The sequence below is a fragment of the Sphaeramia orbicularis genome, chromosome 11, assembly GCF_902148855.1.
Source record: "Sphaeramia orbicularis chromosome 11, fSphaOr1.1, whole genome shotgun sequence".
Lineage (NCBI taxonomy): Eukaryota > Metazoa > Chordata > Actinopteri > Kurtiformes > Apogonidae > Sphaeramia > Sphaeramia orbicularis.
The window spans coordinates 25283072-25303852 of NC_043967.1; the positions used below are offsets into that span (position 1 = coordinate 25283072).

At 37.4% G+C, this 20781-nt stretch overlaps 1 protein-coding gene across 2 annotated transcripts in view; it reads left to right on the forward strand.

Moving 5' to 3' along the window:
* dlgap3 (discs, large (Drosophila) homolog-associated protein 3) overlaps positions 1–10417 on the forward strand; it is a 209489-nt gene extending 199072 nt beyond the window's left edge. For both annotated transcript variants that reach the window (XM_030147524.1, XM_030147525.1), the window contains 5 exons: positions 670–889; positions 3911–4196; positions 4320–4411; positions 6738–6884; positions 9175–10417. In XM_030147524.1, coding sequence (XP_030003384.1) covers positions 670–889; positions 3911–4196; positions 4320–4411; positions 6738–6884; positions 9175–9480 — 1051 coding nt within the window. In that variant the 3' untranslated portion in view covers positions 9481–10417. The remainder of the gene's footprint in view (positions 1–669; positions 890–3910; positions 4197–4319; positions 4412–6737; positions 6885–9174) is intronic.
* The last annotated feature ends 10364 nt before the right edge of the window (positions 10418–20781 follow it).

The window sequence follows — 20781 nt, forward strand, 5'->3', positions numbered from 1 at the left end:
TCTCCTAGGCACCCAGCAGCGCAGCCACCTTTGGTTGATTTGTAGGCAAGATCTTATTATTTCATTTAACATTTCATCAGAAGTCACAGCTTGAACCCAGTAACACTTCATTCTTAGAATATCCTGTTTTCGCCATCAGTGACTGTAACCATGACTACAACTGGAAATCATATATTCACAATGACTTTTATACATGAAGCGTTGATTTCCTATTTTTACTCTGTAATGTTTATCGGTCAGATCTGTACGCATGCATGCGAGCGCTCACTGCATCGCAATCTGGAGCAGTCTTCATGCACATGGTACCTATTGTCTCCGCCTCCTGTAATCATAAGGGATGATGGGAGGGAAGAAGAGAAGTGAAGTGTGAGATGTAAACTCTGAGTCATACCTCACACCTCATCTGACAGCAAAGAAGGATGAAATAGGGTAAACACTCATTACAGAGGCTGTTGACATGACATTTGCACACGATGGTACGTCATATGCCAGGGGATTGAGCAGGACCTATGGCAGTGGAGTGAGTAGTAGTGACTCTGATGACAGTGTGACTAGTCTTCCTTGAACAGAAAAAAATATTTAATGACTAACCAAGAAAAAATGTGACAAATTCTTTTTGCATGCAACGTTCTGTGTGACCGGACAGATATGTGGCTCCCTCTGTTGCAGGCGAGCTCGTTTCAAGCGTTCCAATAGCGTGACGGCGAGCGTGCAGGCCGATCTGGACCCCGAGGGCTTCCCGGGGCTCAGCATCGCCGTGCCAACACAGGATAAGAGTCTCCAGTTCGGCTGTTCCTTCCAAAGGCACTCATCAGAACCGGAGTCGGCCAGCCAGTACACAGAATGCCACCGCACAGTCCACACACAGGGACAGTGGGCCTACAGAGAGGTGAGTGTGGGCAGAGCCAGTCACATCAGTAACACTGGTACAGGGGTCTCAAACTCATTTGAGCTCAGGGGCCACATGCAGACTAATGTGTTATAAAGTGGGCCGGACCAGTAAAATAACAGAAATAACAGGATAAGAACTTGTAAATAATGTCACCTCCAAAGTTTTCTCTTATGTTTTTGAGTGAAAAAAGTCAAATTCCGTAATGAAAATGTTTACATCTACAAACTGTACTTGAACATAACATGAACAAGTATGAACAACCCAAAAATTCTTAAGAAAAATAAGTGCAATTTTAACAATATTACACCTTAGTTTATCATTTATACATGTACATCACAGCTTACAGATCACAGTGGATCTACAAATACACAGAACATGTAGTAACAGGCAGAATATTGGAAAATTCTACATACTTCTCTTAAGACATTTGAATGAATGAATGAATATTTTTATTTCAGTTATGCATAAAAACACATACATATATAAAAAAAAAAAACAAATAACCATAAAATTGACACAATCGGTAACTGAAAAAGGAAGAAGCTGAAGCCAGAGGCTTCTTTCTGCTTCTCCTATTCCCATCCTTACTCCAACTTCACACCTCAAGTTGCAGCAGATTTCAGGCTATTGACATTTTTCGTCAAAGGCTAGTCTGTAAATGTAAACATTTTTGTGTAATTTTACCTTTTTTACACTAAAACAAAGAGAGAAATTTGTGGTTTTCTTTATTATGATAGTGTCTTACTGGTCTGACCCACTTAAGATTGAATTGCCCTAAAATGATTTTAACACCATTTATTGTTAATATCTTCAGTGTAATTTTTGCATTTCACAAATTCATCCTACAAGCCGGACTGGACCCTTTGGCGGGCCAGTTTTGGCCCTGGGCCGCATGTTTGACACCTGTGCACTAGTAGGTTACCTCAAGTCATATGATCAGGTGTCATCACTGTGTTATCTGCAGTGTTCTATAACACAGTTATTATACTTCACTACTGTACTCAAGTATGTTTTGGGAGAATTCATACTTCACTAAGTATATTTTTATTCTGTTTACTTTCACTTTTACTTCACTACATTTCCGAACTCAATTGTATACTTCTACTCCCATGTATTTTTAACGCACAGTATCGTTACTCATTATAAAACATAAATTAAAGGAAATTTGGTGTTTTCATCGATGGCTGTGACAACATCAGGAAACTGATTTGTCATTGGACCTACTTGCGTAATGAACAAGTGCAAATGACAAGGTGATCTGTTGATGTGAAGGAGAGTTGAATGAAGCTATGACAAAAAACAGGTTGGTTTTATGTCAGTAGTTTAGACTTTGGATTCCTTGTTTACAAATTGTAATGTAGGCTCCATGTTTTGAGGAGCCACATAAGCTTCATAGTTTTCTTTTCTTTTATTCCCCTTTAAATTCAGACATTTATAATAGCAGTATCGTACTCCTGTTTAGGTTTGTGAAACCTTGTTTTTGAAGTGTGTGATGTCGGATCATTTTCAATATTTGGACAGCTTGTCTTTTACTTTACCATGTTTTTAAATCCTGGATAAACTTTGTAATATTCAAAATTCTGACTGCCTTTGGTTGTTATTAACATTTACTTGTACTTCTGCTTTCATTACTTGATTACATTTTATTAAATAATAATAAATACTAGATACTTAAAGATTTTAACTCTTTTTTTTTTTTCAACAATTTTATTTATGGATTTTCAACAGCATAACATGAATGCATCAAACAGTGTGTACATTTTTGCTCTCCTTCTTAACATAAGTCCCCACCCCCAACTTAGATATAAACATAAACATGTAATAAATATATATCCCAAAAGGCATCAGGAATATGAACAGGAGGCACATAGCATTCACACAAAATTTAGATATGAAAACATTAAAGATTAACTTGCGTAGAATTTCAGTTGGTGACTTGAACTTCTACCAAAGTTATTTTTTGGTTGGTTACCTGTACTTCTACTCAAGTATGGCTTTCCACTACTTTATACAACACTGGTTTCTATTTTACTACAAGATTTAAGACAAACTGAATAATCCACTGAGTTTCACCCTCATCCTCTAGCACCACCTAACTAAATCCTTCTCATTAATCTTATATTCTTTTATTTTCTACCTGCTTAAATTGACTTCCCAGGTTTTCTAGCCCAACATTGCATTTTACTTTTCCCCAGGCAATTGTGTAATCATTTTAATTCAGCACTGTTTATGGTGCAAAACACAGTGTTTAGGACTTACAACTTGACTTTGATTTATTGGTCTTTTTTTGTAAAGACGTTTTATTTTACATCACAATGCATCTCATTCATATAGACTAAAGTCTGAGCTAAGGAGGAAAGGGAAAAGGTAGAAAAATCTAAGAATGAAAATAACAAAACACAAAAGGAAATAAACTAAACAGATTTTGTGGTCTTGACTTGCAACTTGATTGGAGACTCTAGCTCAGACTTGAGACTTAACCCATAAAGACCCAGTGTTACTTTTGTTTTTTCTCCATATTTAACCTTTCTTAAGTGATTTACCACCATTTATTGTAATATTATCTTCCTCATTTTGCCTTTTTTCAGTGAAAACCAGGTATCTTCCTATATTTAATTCACTAATCATGTAGATATTCATAAAAGCTCAGATTAAAGTTGAGGGTTATTTTGTCAAAAACAGAGAAAATTTATCAGTAAAATATATCATTAACTGAACATAAACCAAGTGTCTCCATCTACTGTCATTCATCAAACTCTATGGGTTTTACTAGTGAATCTGGTGTTTCCACATTCACTACGGAGCCTCTGAATGTCCAAATGGGTCATATCTGATGACCACGAAAAGATGACAAACTGCATTTTGTACCAATTATTTACATGTATTGATAGGATTAGTGCATCAATAGGTATTAAACATTTTATATCAGTAGATGCTTTTGGTCAGTGGTGGATGTTTGGTTCTTTATGGGTGAACAAAAATCACTCTAATCACTCAAGTCTGTAAATATATTCCTAGGACTTTATCCAAAGTGGCTACACCACCGAGCCCGACCCGCGGCCTCACCAGCACCCACACTTGCCTCCACGGGCCCATTCCCCGCTGCCCATCGCCTCTGAGCGGGCCTGGGCCGGAACCCCGTCCCTGGAGGGTCCTCGGAGTCTGCCGGACTCAGGCCGAGCATCACCCTGCATGAGAGACGGAGAGTTCTTCTTACGGCTCCTGCAGACGGAGGTGGAGAGGATGGAGGGCTGGTGCCAGAATATGGAGAGAGAGGCAGAGGAGAATGAACTGCCAGAGGAGAGTGAGTTTGTATAATAGCATCTAAGGGATTAGACACTAAGCTGCACAACTCCACATATTCTTAGAACTGTGTGTCTGGGCTGTTTTCTGTCTGCACGCTTATCTGCATTGTTTTCTTCCTTAGTTCTTGAACTGATACGTAATGCAGTTGGCAGCACCCAGATGCTCATGTCTCAGAAAGTCCAGCAGTTCTTCCGTCTCTGCCAACAAAGTGTGGTAAGTACTTTTGATTGCATACAAAGTCTTGACAGCAAACATTACATATGGTTTATTACCTTAATTACCTATGGCGAGGTGAACACACCCCAACGATGCAGAAGCGTACTGATGTTTTCAGAATCTTTCATGTTCAGCCATCATCTGTAATTTGTAAACAAATTTACTTTCCTTGTCTTTACTCTTTCCCCAGAAAATGCGAGACCAAAAAATTGCTTAAAATGAGCTCTTTACGATCATACAAATGCAATTTAAATGCTTATTGAAATATAACCCTGGATATGCATATAAAAAACTTACCACAGTAATAATACCTTCTATTATTTCTTTGCAGTAAATCTACCTGATCCACATGCATAGACAAAACACACTGGAACACACCATGCCTTATTGACATTCCAGCTAGGCTTTGTCACATGGTAGAACTTAATATTCCAGAGCAGTGCTGTATAGCTTTATACCTACCTATGCACTTATCTTTCATTAATAATCATTCTTCAAATAATAAACAGGCATTGCCTTTATTCAACACACCAACAATAAATCCAACCAACCGTCAAAATGTAGGTGAATAGAAAAATATCAATAGAAATACTAAATAGTAATATATCATGGACAAAAATTATGTAATAACTAAATGCATGAGAGGAAAATAATAATCTCCCTTAATTATCTAAACAGGAGGTTGGTAAATATTTAACTGATTTCCTGGAGTCTTAAAGGTTGACTGGAAACTGGCTGTTTGTTGATATTAGCAGACTCCATTTCATGGAAAAAACAGCTCCAGTCTTTTACAGGCTGTTATCACGAATATAGGAAATGGTCTAAAAATGGAGTTCAGTAACATCTCCCATCACAAAACATACACACACAGTCTTCTTTTGAGCATGAGTGTGTTTAAATGATACAAATTCAATCTTCATGCACTCTTCTTTTGTGGACATTTTTGTTTCTTATAGTAATTTTGTGAATGTTTCAGTCTCCTCAACAGACCATACAGTATGTATGTATGTATGTATGTATGTAGGTATGTATGTATGTATGTATGTACGCATGTATGTATGTATGTATGTATGTATGTTTGTATGTATGTATGTACATATGTATGTATGTATGTATGTATGTATGTACGTATGTATGTATGTATGTATGTATGTATGTATGTACGCATGTATGTATGTATGTATGTATGTATGTATGTATGTATGTAGGTATGTATGTATGTATGTATGTATGTATGTGTGTTTGTATGTATGTATGTATGTACATATGTATGTATGTATGTATGTATGTATGTATGTATGTATGTATGTATGTACATATGTATGTATGTATGTATGTATGTATGTATGTACGTATGTATGTATGTATGTATGTATGTACGCATGTATGTATGTATGTATGTATGTATGTATGTATGTACATATGTATGTACGTATGTATGTATGTATGTATGTATGTATGTATGTACGCATGTATGTATGTATGTATGTATGTTTGTACGTATGTACATATGTATGTACATATGTATGTATGTATGTATGTATGTATGTACGTACGCATGTATGTATGTATGTATGTATGTTTGTACGTATGTACATATGTATGTACATATGTATGTATGTATGTATGTATGTATGTATGTACGTACGCATGTATGTAAATATTTATTTATGTATGTATATATGTGTGTGTGTGTGTGTGTGTGTGTGTGTGTGTGTATGTATGTATGTATTTATTTATTTATTTAAATTATCCATTATCCACTTATCCATTATTGTTATTTTACAAAACAATATTATAGCTAAAGATGAATGTTACATTCTTATCCACCCCTGCATTCTGTCACAAAAGAGCTGGTATAGAAAGGATGTAACACTGCTGTTCATTTATACATTTCCTGATGGAAAATTATCAGTATTACAGACCTTTGTCATAAGAAAAGGAACCACCAAAATAAAGGCTTTCAGGAAATGCTTACACATACGTGAAAGTTCATGGAACGTTTGTTTAAGCTAATAACTGATGAAGTGTAAAACCAAAATGTAAGACTCTATTTGTGTTTAGTATGCAGCTAAAAACAACATGAACATGGCTTAAATGTAACCATTAGTCTTGAGTGTGTTTCTGTTTAACAGGTGAATAGATCCTCCCTGGAGTCATTTACATATGGTCTGTTGTTTGCATAAGTTCGCTGTTGCTAAAAAAGAAAAAAAAATCACCTTTGCCGCCTGATGGTAGAAATCGTTCTATGTTTTAACCATTTATCCCACATGGTCACTCCTTCAGCAGTAACTGGTCACATCCCTCCCCTGTACTGATGCAGGACCCGTCAGCGTACCCCCAGCCCACCTCTCAGGACCTGGCAGGCTTCTGGGACCTGCTCCAGCTCAACATAGAGGACGTCAGGGTCAAGTTTCAGGACCTCCAGAGGCTTAAGGACTCTGGTTGGAGGCTCCCACCTGAAAAGAAGGTGAGAGGCCCGGGGGTCCAAACAGCCCTGGTTTCCCTTCAGCAGCACCCCCGAGCTAAGATGGCAGTCTGCAGAAGAGTAGCACAGATGGTCGTGCCCTCCAAGTCTTTACAGGCTGTGAATATACAGAACGGGAAGAGGAACTGATGGCAAACAAATAGAAGTTATCAGCATTTTTGCATTTGTTGCAGCTGGTTAGAAAATAAATTATCTTGTGCTTGTGTTTATAGAGATGTTTAATGTATTTTATTGGATGCTCTTGATGCTGGTTGGTTATTGACAGCATCAGACCATAGTTATGCTATAAACATTTATGACTACAGAATCTAATGGACTGTTTTATTTAGGAGAGGAGAGTAAATCAGTTTAAAATCAGCCAACACATTTTATATCGATATTTTGTCACATTAATGACTGTTTAGTAATTAGCCATGTGGTACTGGTCTACATTTTTGGGGGGAAATTATCTGCTTCAGTGAAAAACAAATGACAAAAGAGCTGGTTGGTTAATGTTTTCAAGATACAGTGCTGTGCAAACGTCCAACATTAGATTTGCTGATTTTTTAAGTTTCTATGTTAAGAAACAATCTGAAGTATGTACAGCAGTAAAAACTAAAGTTGCAGAGAAAAAAATAGCTTCTATAAACCAAAGTGGTAGTATTTAGTGTGACCTCTTTTTCCACTTAACATGTTTTTAACCCTTTTGTTCAGACAATATGATATTTATCACATTAATTTCTGATGTTTGACACCAGGTTTCATTCAACACATGTCAGATGTTTGTAAATGTTTGTCCTTCTTGTCATGGGGTCAGGGGTCACACTAAATAGCCACTTTAACCTTTACAACCCATTTACTTCAGTTTTTGTTTGGCTTTTGATGCTGTACACACATTCCCTGTATTTTCTTGAGAATGAGAAATAAATATGTATGTTCATTTCAACCCTGCAAAAACAACAAACCTTGATTTGACCTAAGACTTCTTCACAGTACTGTATATGATCAAGTTTGGTTACATATATACAGTGGTCTATGTACATGTATATGGGTGCTTCTATGAAACTGGTCCCTAAAAACAGGACATGGGGGCTAAAAATTCAAACCAGATAAAACACATTTTCATATTATCTTACATTATACTTAATACAAAAATCTGTATGGAAAGGACACCAAAATTACACGCTACTATTTTTTCAAACAGCTTTTTATTCTCTCACAGGTACATTTTGGGAACTGAACTAATTATGCAAGGCAGAGTGTTTCACAAAACTGACTGCTGTTGCAAAATCATTTGTGATTTATATGCATTTAATTGGGCAGGTTCTGTATGTAACACAAGTGGACACGATGGGTTACACACGAAACTTGGAATGAGACTGAGATTCATGAAAAACCCACGTCTGGACTAGAAAAACCACTAGGATCGACAAATTTAACACAGTGTCTTTATTTATAATGGTATAGAAGACCATTTCAAGCCATGTTTTCAAAATAAAACGCCCTGACACCTAGGTAGTTTTTCCTGTCCCTATTTTGGTCCTATTTTTGCCACCAGTATTTTATTAAAAATACATTAATTTTGGGATGGCTCAGCGTAAGAGTATAATTTTTTTTGCATGTATCTGAGCTCATCATTAGGTACATCTTGGGGGGAAATATGTGTAAATTTCTCTTTTATTATTGGGTCTAAAAAGCTGGCAAAGTGTCAGGTACCAAAATTAACCAATTTCATAAAAGCACCCATATAACAGATGTATACATCTAAATGCAATGGTCACTTTTTACTTAATTTTGCTTTATTAATGACCCCAACTTGTCAAACTTTCACTATTTTTATACTGGAGTTATTTTACTTGTAGACAGTGTGATAAGTGGTTGTAACATACAGTGCATTTTTGCGAAGTACTCAGGGACTGTGACATGATTCCAGAATCCAGATTAGGCAACTCTACATAACTGCATTATTCTTGGTAGTTTAAGGAGAACTAACAATTGTTTCTCTTTTCCTCTTTTTCTTTTACTTGTGTTGACATTCTTTGTTCTTTTCCCATTTCATTTCCTTCTTTTTACACCCAATGCTGATGCATGCTTTGATATTTTTGCTGGTTTTTATTGATTTTTGTTAAATGTTGTACTGTCTTGGTCCATGGTCTATCCTTGAATTTTGCCATTTTTGATTTCCTCATTGTTTTTCCTGATTCCTCCATTTCTTTGCATGGGGACCTTTTTTGTTTTTAAATAATAAATCCCCTTGTCATCATATATCTGTATCTCATCAATGCCGAGCTAGGAGGATAAGAAGCTTCCTCCTCCCTTACCAAAGAAGCCAGCAGGGGGTGTGAGCGGCAGCCTCCGGGCCGATAGCGTTGGCGACGGTGGAGGTGGAGGAGGGTCAGGGGGCCTGGTGGTGCCTCGTGTGGGCGGACATACCTTGCCCATCAGGGAGAAGTCTCTGGACCTTGGGGATCGTCAGAGGACAGAAGCTCGGAGGAGGCTGCTGCAGACCAAGCGAACCGCCTCTTTCAGGCAGAACTCGGCCACAGAGAGCGCCGAAAGCATCGAGATCTACATCCCCGAAGCCCAGACTCGACTCTAAACCCAAGGCGTCTCTCCATCTCACCTCCTCACTTCACCCCCTCACCCCTGCAAAGCTAACATCTCAGTCTTTCCCTGAGCCCTGAGTTTGGAATCATCCGCGAGTCTTTGCTGTTAACTTTTCGGCCAACAACCCCGTTAGCATCTCCGCCATCCCCACTTCCCTGCAAATCAGTTGTCCGAAGAGACAAAACAAGCAATGACAGCCATTTTAGTGTCTTGAAATGTAAAATCTTACTGGTACAGAGGCCTAAACATGAAACGATAGCTAGTTGATACAAAACTTTTTTTTTTTTTTTTTTTTACGTCTCTGCATTTTATTTTCCTTTTTTTCAGTTCTGGCTGACAGAAAACAAGGAAACACTCCACTTTTTTACAACAGTAGTCAGCAGAGTAGTAGCATGCCTGTGCGTGTTCACCTAGCACTTCTCCATCACTGAAAATAAAGGGCTTAACAGGCACAAAACCTCTGTGTGAGAAGACCATGATATCTCCCCATATGGACCCCGAAAGCCGTTTGCATCAACTCAATAGTATGTTTTATGGAATTGCTGAATCTCCATTAGAATAAACACGGATGAATCTTACTGTCAGTTTAATTCCCCAAAAGTCAGATGGCTGGCAATCCCCAAAGAACATTGCTAAACACAGTCAGCCAACTCTATCTGGCACCTTTCACCTAGGTGCCATCTGTCCGTCCACGAAAGAATACAGAACAATTTTCTTTGGCGTTTTCATCCCTCACATTTATCTGTCGACTACACTCAGCACTCAGCAGCGAGGCCATTTGAATGTGCAAGTGCTATTTGTACATAGTGCGCACACTCGTTTGCCAAAAGGAGCTTTGCGGTGTAGCATCACATGCCTTGACAGCTAGCTAGAGAGCCTCACAGACCAACCCAGCGCCGATTGCTTTTTTCTGAAGTTTCAGTGTTCAGCAGGATAGGGGTGGGGGTATTTAGAGGAAGGGGAGGGGGGGTGTATCTTTTGTGGTGGCTTTTCAGGACATTACTGAAGAGGCCTCCATTTCACTGTGAGACTATGGTACCACCTAGTGGTCAAATGAGGACCCAAACCAACAACAACAAGCACGGTCAGTAGTGAGTTCTTTCCACCTCAATCAGGAATTAGCCCTGATGAAACAGCCATGAAAGAAGATCAGTTTACTTTTTTTCAGTTCTTCACACGTCTCCTCTCATATTACATATTGTTTGAGTGGACTTTTCTATTGTATGTTTTTATAATTAAGAAGATGGAGCAGTGGATTGCAAAGTAAAAAAAAAAAAAAAAGAAAAAAAAAAAAGGGAGAGCATCCATTTGCCTCACTTGAATTCTTTCAATTTTATCATTATAAATGAAGATAAATTTATTTCTATTATCAAAAGAAAAAAATGAGTCACTTAGATTCAATGTAGCTCTCCCAAATCCTTTCCAAAGAGTCCATGAGAGGAAACCAACTTCCCACTGATAGTGTTTATGAGATTTAGTTACACAAATGGAATTATACAGTATGTGTGTTACACTGTAGGTGTTCCTTTTCCTTATTAGCTTGTGTTTCCACTGAAGAAAGTGTAGCATGACTTTAAAAGCTTTGAAGGGGGGGTCTCATTTACTAAATGACAGATATTTCTAATTTAAGTATTTTGGATGGATGTTGTGTGTGTGTGTGTGTGTGTGTGTGTGTGTGTGTGTGTGTGTGTGTGAGTATGAAGGGCCGTGTGTCTTAAAGAGTTTATGATGAAACCCAGTGAATACTAAAAAGTCCAATTTAACCATTTCAAAGACATCATTAATGTTTAGCATGAGTTTTCTTTTCTAACATTTGGATGGAATGTGTTGGAAAAATGGGATATTTTAATGGGAGATGTATATTTTATAATATAATCTACATTTTTAGATTAGTAGAGACTACTGAGTACAGTATATGTACAAAAAGCATATATCAAATGTGAAATACTACAATATAACTATGATAGATTATAGCATTGTGTGATACTACTGCTGTGTGGCATATCCAGACCTGTTAAAAAAAAAATTCAGATGATTATAATCTTAAATTTGTGAGTGCTGGGTCAGGTTCACAGGGTATAACTGGCAAGAGTGTAATTTGCCAAGTATGATCCTCCTTAGGCCTACTGTATATTTGTCTGTGGTTCTAGCAACATATACTGCTGTAACCCCTCTCTCCCCCTGTATTTCCTCTTTAGAACCAACTACATGTGCCTAACCAGCTAAATGTGGAGGTTTCCTTTGAACACAGTTTACAGTATATATATATATATATATAGAGAGAGAGAGAGATATGTACATAGAAAAGTATAAAATCTGCAGAAAATATTGTTAAAGAAGATGTTTTTATTGTACTTGACATGCCATCCTTTGTCTCCCTCACTTTAACTTGCAATACACAATTGACTGGCAAATTTTATTGGTGTAATACTGCATGTTTTATGACAACCTCCTTAGGAAATTTTTGATCAAGAAAAGAAAAGGAAATTTTGTAGCTTTTTGTGACTGAAAAGAAAAAAAAAGAGATTTGACAAGATTTTACAATGCAGTTATTTAAATAAATGAGTCATTTTCTTTGTACAAAGATCGTCGGAGGACGGTGATGCTGGCAACCTTGAAAACAGCAATCAGTATTTTAATTTGCATCTCTGAATCAATCTAGCAACCTACATGTTAAACTGAGCTGCCCTGGAAATTAAAGAGAAAAAAAAACAAAAAAAAACAAAGGGCTGAGAATCAGACACCATGTTTATTCATTCGCAGCTGCAGAGCGGCCTCTTCTCCCTCATCCTTCTTCTCAGACTTGACAACATCTCAGTGGTGTTTGACACAGCGCTCATCAATTAAAGCACAAAGACCTGCTTTTATATGGTTACTCCACTGTGAAGGACTCTTGACATCACCCTCGCAATTCTTAAACCTACACATATTTTTCGCGGATGGGATGGCAAGGTCTTTCCATTACGAGTCGGCCTTGAAAGACACCAGGACTCAAAGAAGCTACATGGGAGCAAACTATGACTTCTTCTTCTTCTTCTTCTGATTATGATTATTATTATTATTATTATTATTATTATTCAGTTCTTGCAGACTTTCTCCTCTCTACTGTTTTATCACAAGAATAACTAGGTGTTAGCCAGCCGCCTTGCCTTGAAACAGGTCCATTGCAAACACATTTTTCGGTGGTTGTGATTTTTTGATTTGTGTGTTTTACTTCTCCATCTGCATAGTATAAATACAGGGGCCTCAGCTAAGAATCGCACCTGGGTGTATACTTGTACAAACATGATCAAAGCACTCACCAATACCAGACAGACTGCTACTACTACTACTACTAGTATACGAACCCTTTTCACCTCTTTCTAGAAGTGCAAAAATCCCACATGCACAGCCAGGTGGACAAGTCAACTCCGAGTACCTCAGTTTCTAGCAGCAGTGTCTCCAGCCCTGACCCAGGCCTCTGTCCTCAGGGGATTCACTTTTAACACCACACAACCAACGGACCCTGAAAAACACAGGACGAGATCAGTCCCGCAGGAATGTTGTCCATACTTTCTGAATGAATGGGGCAATCACTTCTTGTTTGAGCACAGATTTCTCTATAGTAGCCATTTTATCGAGAGCAGCAGAGTCAATCACAGAGAGGAGGCTGTGGCGGTGGTGGCTGAGGCAAGAGTTCAACTGTAGCCAATGTGTGTGTGCTGTATACTGTGCATCTGCAACAACAACAGAAAAAAAAAAAAAAAATGGTGCAGAAGGGATGTTGTAGCAGCAGATTTGAGTTTTAGTTTGACATTTGTGAAAGGTGGAGCTGCTGTGGAGGAAAAGAAGTCACTGCCTGTGTCAGTAGGAGAGGTTTTCTGGAGAAGTCACGTTATTATTGGAAACATGAGGCTTTACTTTAGCATTAGTTCTACTGGCAGTATGGTGGTGCAGTGGATAGCACTGTCACCTCACAACAAGAAGGTCCTGGGTTCCATTCCGACACCAGGAACCTTTCTGTGTGGAGTTTGCATGTTCTCCCCGTGTTTGCGTGGTTTCTCTCTGGGTACTCCAGCTTCCTCCCAACAACTAAAGGCATGAACTTGTAGGTTAATTGGTTAAGCTAAATTGCCCATAGATGTGAGAGTGATTGATCGTTCGTTGTTATTGAAAATGAGAATCAGTTTTCAACTAACTTACCTGGTTGAATAAATAAAATCAAAAAATCTACTAAATTAGATCAAAATTCTACTGCAATTAAAAGACACACTTTTAAAAACCATTTTATACGAGCAAGTTCTAACCATCTCTTAACCCTAAATAATACTTCCTAGCAGTGAGCTTCATAATTGTAAATTATCATAGAGCAGTTGTGTGGTTTTCAACTAATGAGAATGACACTAAAATCATTTTGCATATTTTTCCTTTTCGTTTTTAATAAAAGGTGAGGAAGGAGCTCTTTTTTTCTCTTTCACAGCTGCATGGTGAGTAAATAGCTCACATTATTCTAAAAATCAATTTGGTGTTTTTCATTGACAATCACACACCTATTAAGCAAACTTTTTGGGGTCTCAGTGCAGAAATTGCCCATTTTATTTATGCTTTTCTGTTCAGAAAAATGTGGTTGAAAGAGTCTCAAGTGAAATGATGTGCCAGGCAGCAAAGAAGGAGAAAGAAGTGGATTTCAGAGGATGTAACTGCAGAAATTAGACCTAAAAGTATGTCATTATTAGTGTATAATCATCTGGAAGTGAAAATTACACCATGTTGCACTGTCATGTTTCTCTAGTGTCTTATATCAGACTTTATTTCATTTTATGGTGGGTGACATCCAGTGTTAATGTAATTTGAGTGTGGACTTAATATCCCGTAGGAACAAAGTCCTAAATGAACAAGTAGAATACTAGTTGGCTTTTTTTTTTTTTTTTTGTGGCCTCCATAAGGGAGGGGGAGGAGGGGTGTTCATGTTGTTGCAGTCTGCAGCTTCACCACTATGTTGCCAAAGGTTTTAGAAAATGTATAGTGTTGAACAAATTTATTAGACCACCACCCAGTGTAAGGTTTATGCCATACCTGCCCTAAATCAACAGCACTGGTACTTACCTGTTTCAGTAATGGTTAATATACCAGTATGTAGAAGCTCTGAAGCTAATATTTTTATTACTAAAATATCATTATGACTGTCATCCATAAATTTTCAAAATCACTGTTTTACAAATAAAAAAGTATAAATAACAATGCAAATTATTATTTCTTGATTAAGATGTCAAATTATAGTTATTTACTTGCATTCCTGAACAGAAAAATCAGTTTTGATTTTCTCATAGAAGCCTATAGACCTCAAATTTGGCAATAAAAAGGTGAATTTAGGTTTAAGTTCCTCATTGCTGATTAAAATGGTAAAACATCGAGTGGTAACTGAAAATGAAACAGTCTGCATTAAAGCACTTGATGATGCTGGATGGTCTCTGAGACAAATAAAGGTGGTCTAATAAATGTTGTGCTGACTATATGGGCTTAAAATTAAAACTAAAACAAGAAAAGCACTCGGAGAGCGCAGACAGATCTGCCCCCCCCCCATCACCACCAAAATTTTGTCATTTCTTCCTTGTGCCAGTATCAACATTTCCTGAAAATTTCATGAAAATCCATCCATAACTTTTTGAGTTATCTTGCTAACAAACAAACAAACACACACGCACACAAAGTAAAGTGATCACAATACCTCGTGGTGGAGGTAACTATATCTGTCATTGCTAAAACTACTCACCATGCAGCTTTGACAGAGGCAGACACAGGGTTTGGTGGTGACATAAAAATGCCAAATGATCATTTTATGAATTGTAAATTTACCGTTGTCTCAAATATTGATCTGATTTCAACAGACAGTAGAAGGATGTTAGTGAACACAAAGTTTGCGTATTGTTTATCGGGTTGTGGGACAGAACGCTGACTTTTGAAGCTCTCCACCCTTCTGCCTCCATAGCAGCTCAGACCCTTTAAAAGATGTTTAACTGAAACTCCAATGTGCCTTTAGCACTGAGGTCTCATTTGCTTTGTCAGTGTGTTTGTGTGCACTTGTGTGTATTGACACTGTAAAGTCACTTTACAGTACACACACACACACATACACAGGTAACCATGTGGATCAGAGACAACTGAGCAATTACTGTGTAATTAAAAAAGACCCTGCCACCCTTCACGTTTACAAAAAAATGTAAATACCTGTTGCCAATGGACATTGTTCTTCTCAATATTACATATATTGTTATTACAATATGGTTATTATTAGTATGATAATTGTCATTAAAAGGATTAATTATTGCCATCACTCTCATTATTATTAATGGTGTTGTCAGTTATAGCTATGGGTAAACATTGTTCTGTATTCAAGGGCGAGTCTTGTGTACAATTAAAAAAAAAAAAAAAAATTAGTTCAATCTATGAAGACAAGTCTTAAATCGCTGCTACTAAAGGAGATGGAGTAGAAGATGAGATTATAACTCTGGGAAGACATTATTCTCTGGGATCAGTGATGGACACTCCAATGAGGAGTGAGATCACCTGAAGAGGAAATTATGGGATGTAGAAGATCCAAACATAAGCCCTTCTCCGTGTGCTTTCTCCTCCTCTCTGAACTGAGGGACGTGTACATGGACACCAAGCTAACGGACTCTCCACTCTGTATTCTACTCGATAATGTAGCAAAAACATAATAGCCCCTCATTCTCTGCTCTTTCCACCTTTCCTCCTCTTTCATCTCCCACACCACCATGGTTTTTAGACGGGTTTGATATACAGCTAGAGCTCAGCTTTACTCTTGAGTTCTCTTTGTTTTATACACACATTCGATTCAGTGCCAAGACACCATATTGTACATACCAACATGCTTTTGTTTTCTGTTTTGTTTTTCTTCTATATAAAGAATCAACTGGAGCATATAGCAATAGTGATGCCATAAGATCTGAACTTTGTTTCATAATGCCACCAGTAGACACACAAAGATGCATGAGAACACCAGGACAAGCAACTGTGGAGGGTGCACAGTCAAGTGTACATCATGATTCTGTTTGTTGTGTTGTGGTTCTCATTTGTACATACAAATTGATTTATTGATCTTGTATGTTTTATGGATCTAGATGTGTCAAAGGAGCACGTCTGATAGCGCTGAAGCCCAGAGAGATGGCACACTGTGACGTGGTTTACCCCAACACAGAATGTAACACTGTCAATGTTGTCAAAACATTTTCTAATGGCTAATATTATTACTATTAATATGATTATTATAAAGCTATTTTAGCGAGTTAAATGAGAAGGGCTGTGTCTTCCTTGTCTTTCTTTTGTGTGGAATTATTGTCTCTAAAAGAATGATTTGAGCAGTGGAAAAAAAGATCTATTATTTTATTATTTATATTAAGGGTCTGTGATAAGTATTAGTTAACATGTAGTAGCTGCTTATTAACATTATTACAGCCTTTTAATTGGGTAAGTTTTCAAGGATTTATTAATCAACTTCAGTTATTAGTTAAGACGCATAAACTGTTAACCAGCATTTAATAATCTTGTTAAAATGTGATAATCATTTACAAGTAAGTACTAAATAGTGTTTATAGCATATTTAACCTATTAAATCTTGTATGAATGAATATCTTAAAATGACTGCCAGAATAAATGAGTAGAATGAACATATGCTAACTTTTAATTACTGGTAACTAATTAATTCAATAATCTCTTAATGCCTCTTACTAAATAATGTTAATATGCACATTTGCAAATGTAAGACCATCATTACATTATCAGCTAATAACGGATTAACTGACTCATTCATATACAGTCGCGGAAAAAATTATTAGACCATCAAAAATCATCAAAAACAACGATTATGCAATCAAGTACTAACTCCTGTGTCTATCATGTGACTAAAACAGACAGAAAAGAAAACATGGAATGCCTAAAAGCACTGTTTTTGGCAGTACAATATCATAGCTATTGATGTAAGAACTGAAGTGATTTTGGTTATTATCAAGAAAACATGGAAAATAGCTAGATATCAGCTCTGAAATTAAACTCTTATGAGCTATTTTTGTTATCATTATATTTGTCCAAACAAATGTACCTGTAGTTGTACCAGGCGTTAAAATGAACAAGAAACTGAAGAAAACAAGGGTGGTCTAATATTTTTTTTAAGTGACTGCATGTATAAAAACTTAGTTAATATGAACACCAATAGAAATTTTACTAAAAAGAAAGTCCTTGCGGGTCAAAACACAGTAATGTCCTGTCAGAAAGAGAACTTTAATTGATTGCCATTCTAACATTTATTTCCTTATTAAGTAGCTCCTTGTTTTAGATAATCCCTTATGATCCAACTAAAGCAAAAATGAATTTAAAAGTAAAAACGTGGGTCATTTAGCAACACTAATCTGTCAAATTGTCTCTAAAATGTCCCAGAGAGATTTCGAATACCGTGTTTTGACCCTTGCCCAATTTCATGCCACAGCTAAAATGATCAACAAACGGAGATTTAAAAAAAGTTGAGAAAAATGTGCAAAAATGCCCAAGGAGGGTAATAAAATAATGTGACTGTAGCATGTCTGAAAACCATCAGTACTTGCTGGATACATAAGTCAGTAAACCCTTAAAGACCTATACCTATTTTTGTGGCAATTTCCAAATGCATTGTTCTCTACATCCAATCTTGTCTTAGTGATTCATCCCCATTCATTATAACATTACCCTCTGCATTTGTATTTTAATCTGTTTTATTCACTGACTATGTAGATGTTCGTAAAAGCTCAGAGTAAATGCAAAGGTCACTGTCAAACCAGTAAAAATGAAAAGTTGACTTCAGCAAAATATATCATGAACTGAACATAAAAACGAAGATTAACAACCACCATCGTTTGGTTTTATTGGTGAATCAGAGTTTCAGAACATGACGGCTTTTTCATGTTCACTACGGAGCCTCTAAATCTAGGTCATATCTGATAACACTGAAAGCCTGAGAAACTGCATTTTAAATGAATTATTTACATGTATCGATAGGATTAGTGGTCCAAGAGTTATTAAACATTTTAGATCAGTAGATGCTTTTGGTAGTTGGCAGCTGTTTAGGTCTTTTTTATTGTTAGTTATTTCTTTTTACGTCATCAAGTGATTCGTTTAAATGTGTATAAAAACCCACTTAGCATGAACACCATTAGGAAATGATTATAAGACACATTAATTAACTATTAATCAATATTACTATGAATGCTATGTACAGTATTAACTAATGTTAACCATGCTACGCTTTTATTGTTTTTCAAAGACAACACATACTTTATTATGCATTTATTAGTGGTTAACTGTGTTTCTAATAGTAGTTAACTATAGTATACTGAGCTTAATATTTTATTGTGCATACACCAGAGTAAACTGTGCTGTTTGCTTACTGATCTAAAGTAAAAACAATAGCTTTATTACTAACTAACTATTTCCCTTAATATAAAGTGGTACTGTAACAGTAATATAGATTGTTAAATACTAAACATCTGTTAGAGCTGGTTGGTGCTTTTAGTCATTCTGTGGCTGTGCGTCTCAAAAAATAAATAAAAAAAACAAAAAACGTTTAAAATGGGGCCTCTGACCTGTGCAGCGTCCATTAAAAATGCAAAGCAGGGGTCAAAAGGAAGGGTTTTCACAAGGGAATTTCCATTGTATTTCTTTCTGTCTTTGTCTACCTCTGCTGATGGTAATTTGCAATGCAAATACAGAACAAACCACATACACCTATTAGGAAGGTTAAAAGAAAGGCCAGAGAAACATTTAGACTTAGCATTTGGAGCGAGACACACAATCCCCTCGGGTACCCTTCAGCAAGACCAGTCTTAACATACACCGACGCACTGCTGGAATATTTTCGTCTGATCTCACAACAGTTGTGACAAAGAACTGCACTCAGAAACATGGTGTGACACTACTAAATATTCAGCGTCCAGGTGAGAGTGGAGAGCACACGACAGTAGCCTCGGGGTACGACAAGAGGGTTACATTTAAAGGTCAGCAGTAAGTAAAATATAAGACAGTAAATGGATGAGGCCAGAGCGGTAGAGAAAACAGAATGGTCACACTTCCATAGACTCCCATTGTAAAAAAAATCACGGACTAAACATGGACCTACTTCTGGCTTATGGAGGCGCCAATAGTTTCAAATATTAGCCCCTGTTACACAGCACTTCTGTTATGGGAATATTTCACCTTTATTCCAGAACAATGTCTGTGTAAATGAAAGAGTGGGATCGTTTGGGCCCACCTTTATCGTGGCTCTGTAACGCCTCTTGAGGTAGTAACAGAACCCTGATAAAGGTGGAATCATGATTCCTGAACACTTTGTAAAAGGAATACTTCTCATTCCACAACCAAGGTGCGATGTTTTGATGGCATATTGTGTGTGCAACCCTCGTGTAGGGGGGATTTAAAAATGAGCGTGGGCCATGTACAATAAACAAACATATCAACGCAACTAGAGCGATGTCGAACTAGGGAGACGCCGAGATCCACGAGCTGTTGTCACTTCGGATGGAGGACTCTATCCATGCTAACGTTTGTGGAACGGTGAAAGGCGGGCTGACTCAGGAGAAGTTAGCAACACCACTATACTCGGGGTATTTCTGAGGCTCAAGTTATACGTCACACTATACGCTGCGTCACTGCCCCTTTCATTCCAGAATGCAGGTCCACTGTGTAAAGGTCCAGCCTGTCTCGCCTCTGCTACGGTGCGATTCCACTACGTGGAACTGGCTGACTTGGCTCGACTCGACTCGAGGAACCTGGTACTATTCCTGAAGACCGTTTCCATTACAGGATACTACCAACTTTAGAGTACGTGGCTGTCACAGCGATGCGGTGCTTAACTTCCATGACATCTGCTCAGAGAGTTGCTGATAAACTTGCTCGTTGTGTGTTGTCTCGTCAAGCTCACGCTGAAAGGACAGAAAGGTCTGAACCACCTCAACTGACCACGGTGTAGTTTTGCAGTCTGCCATCATGTGGATTAACCTACTGGTATATTTACTGTAAACTTCCGCATCTATTTTTTAAAAAATAGCGGGTTGCCGCACATTGATAATGCAATGACGCAGGTACAACTCTCTGACCAATCAGTGGCCTGCAGTGTTTGCATGTCATGTTTTAGCATTGCTTGGAAGCTTGGTGAAGCAGATACCAAAAAACTTGTACCGGATATGAAGTGTATTTCCTGTATTAGCGGACATTTATGTTGTAAATTCTGTTTTCTTTGGTATGTGTTAGCATTTGTATAAATGTATAT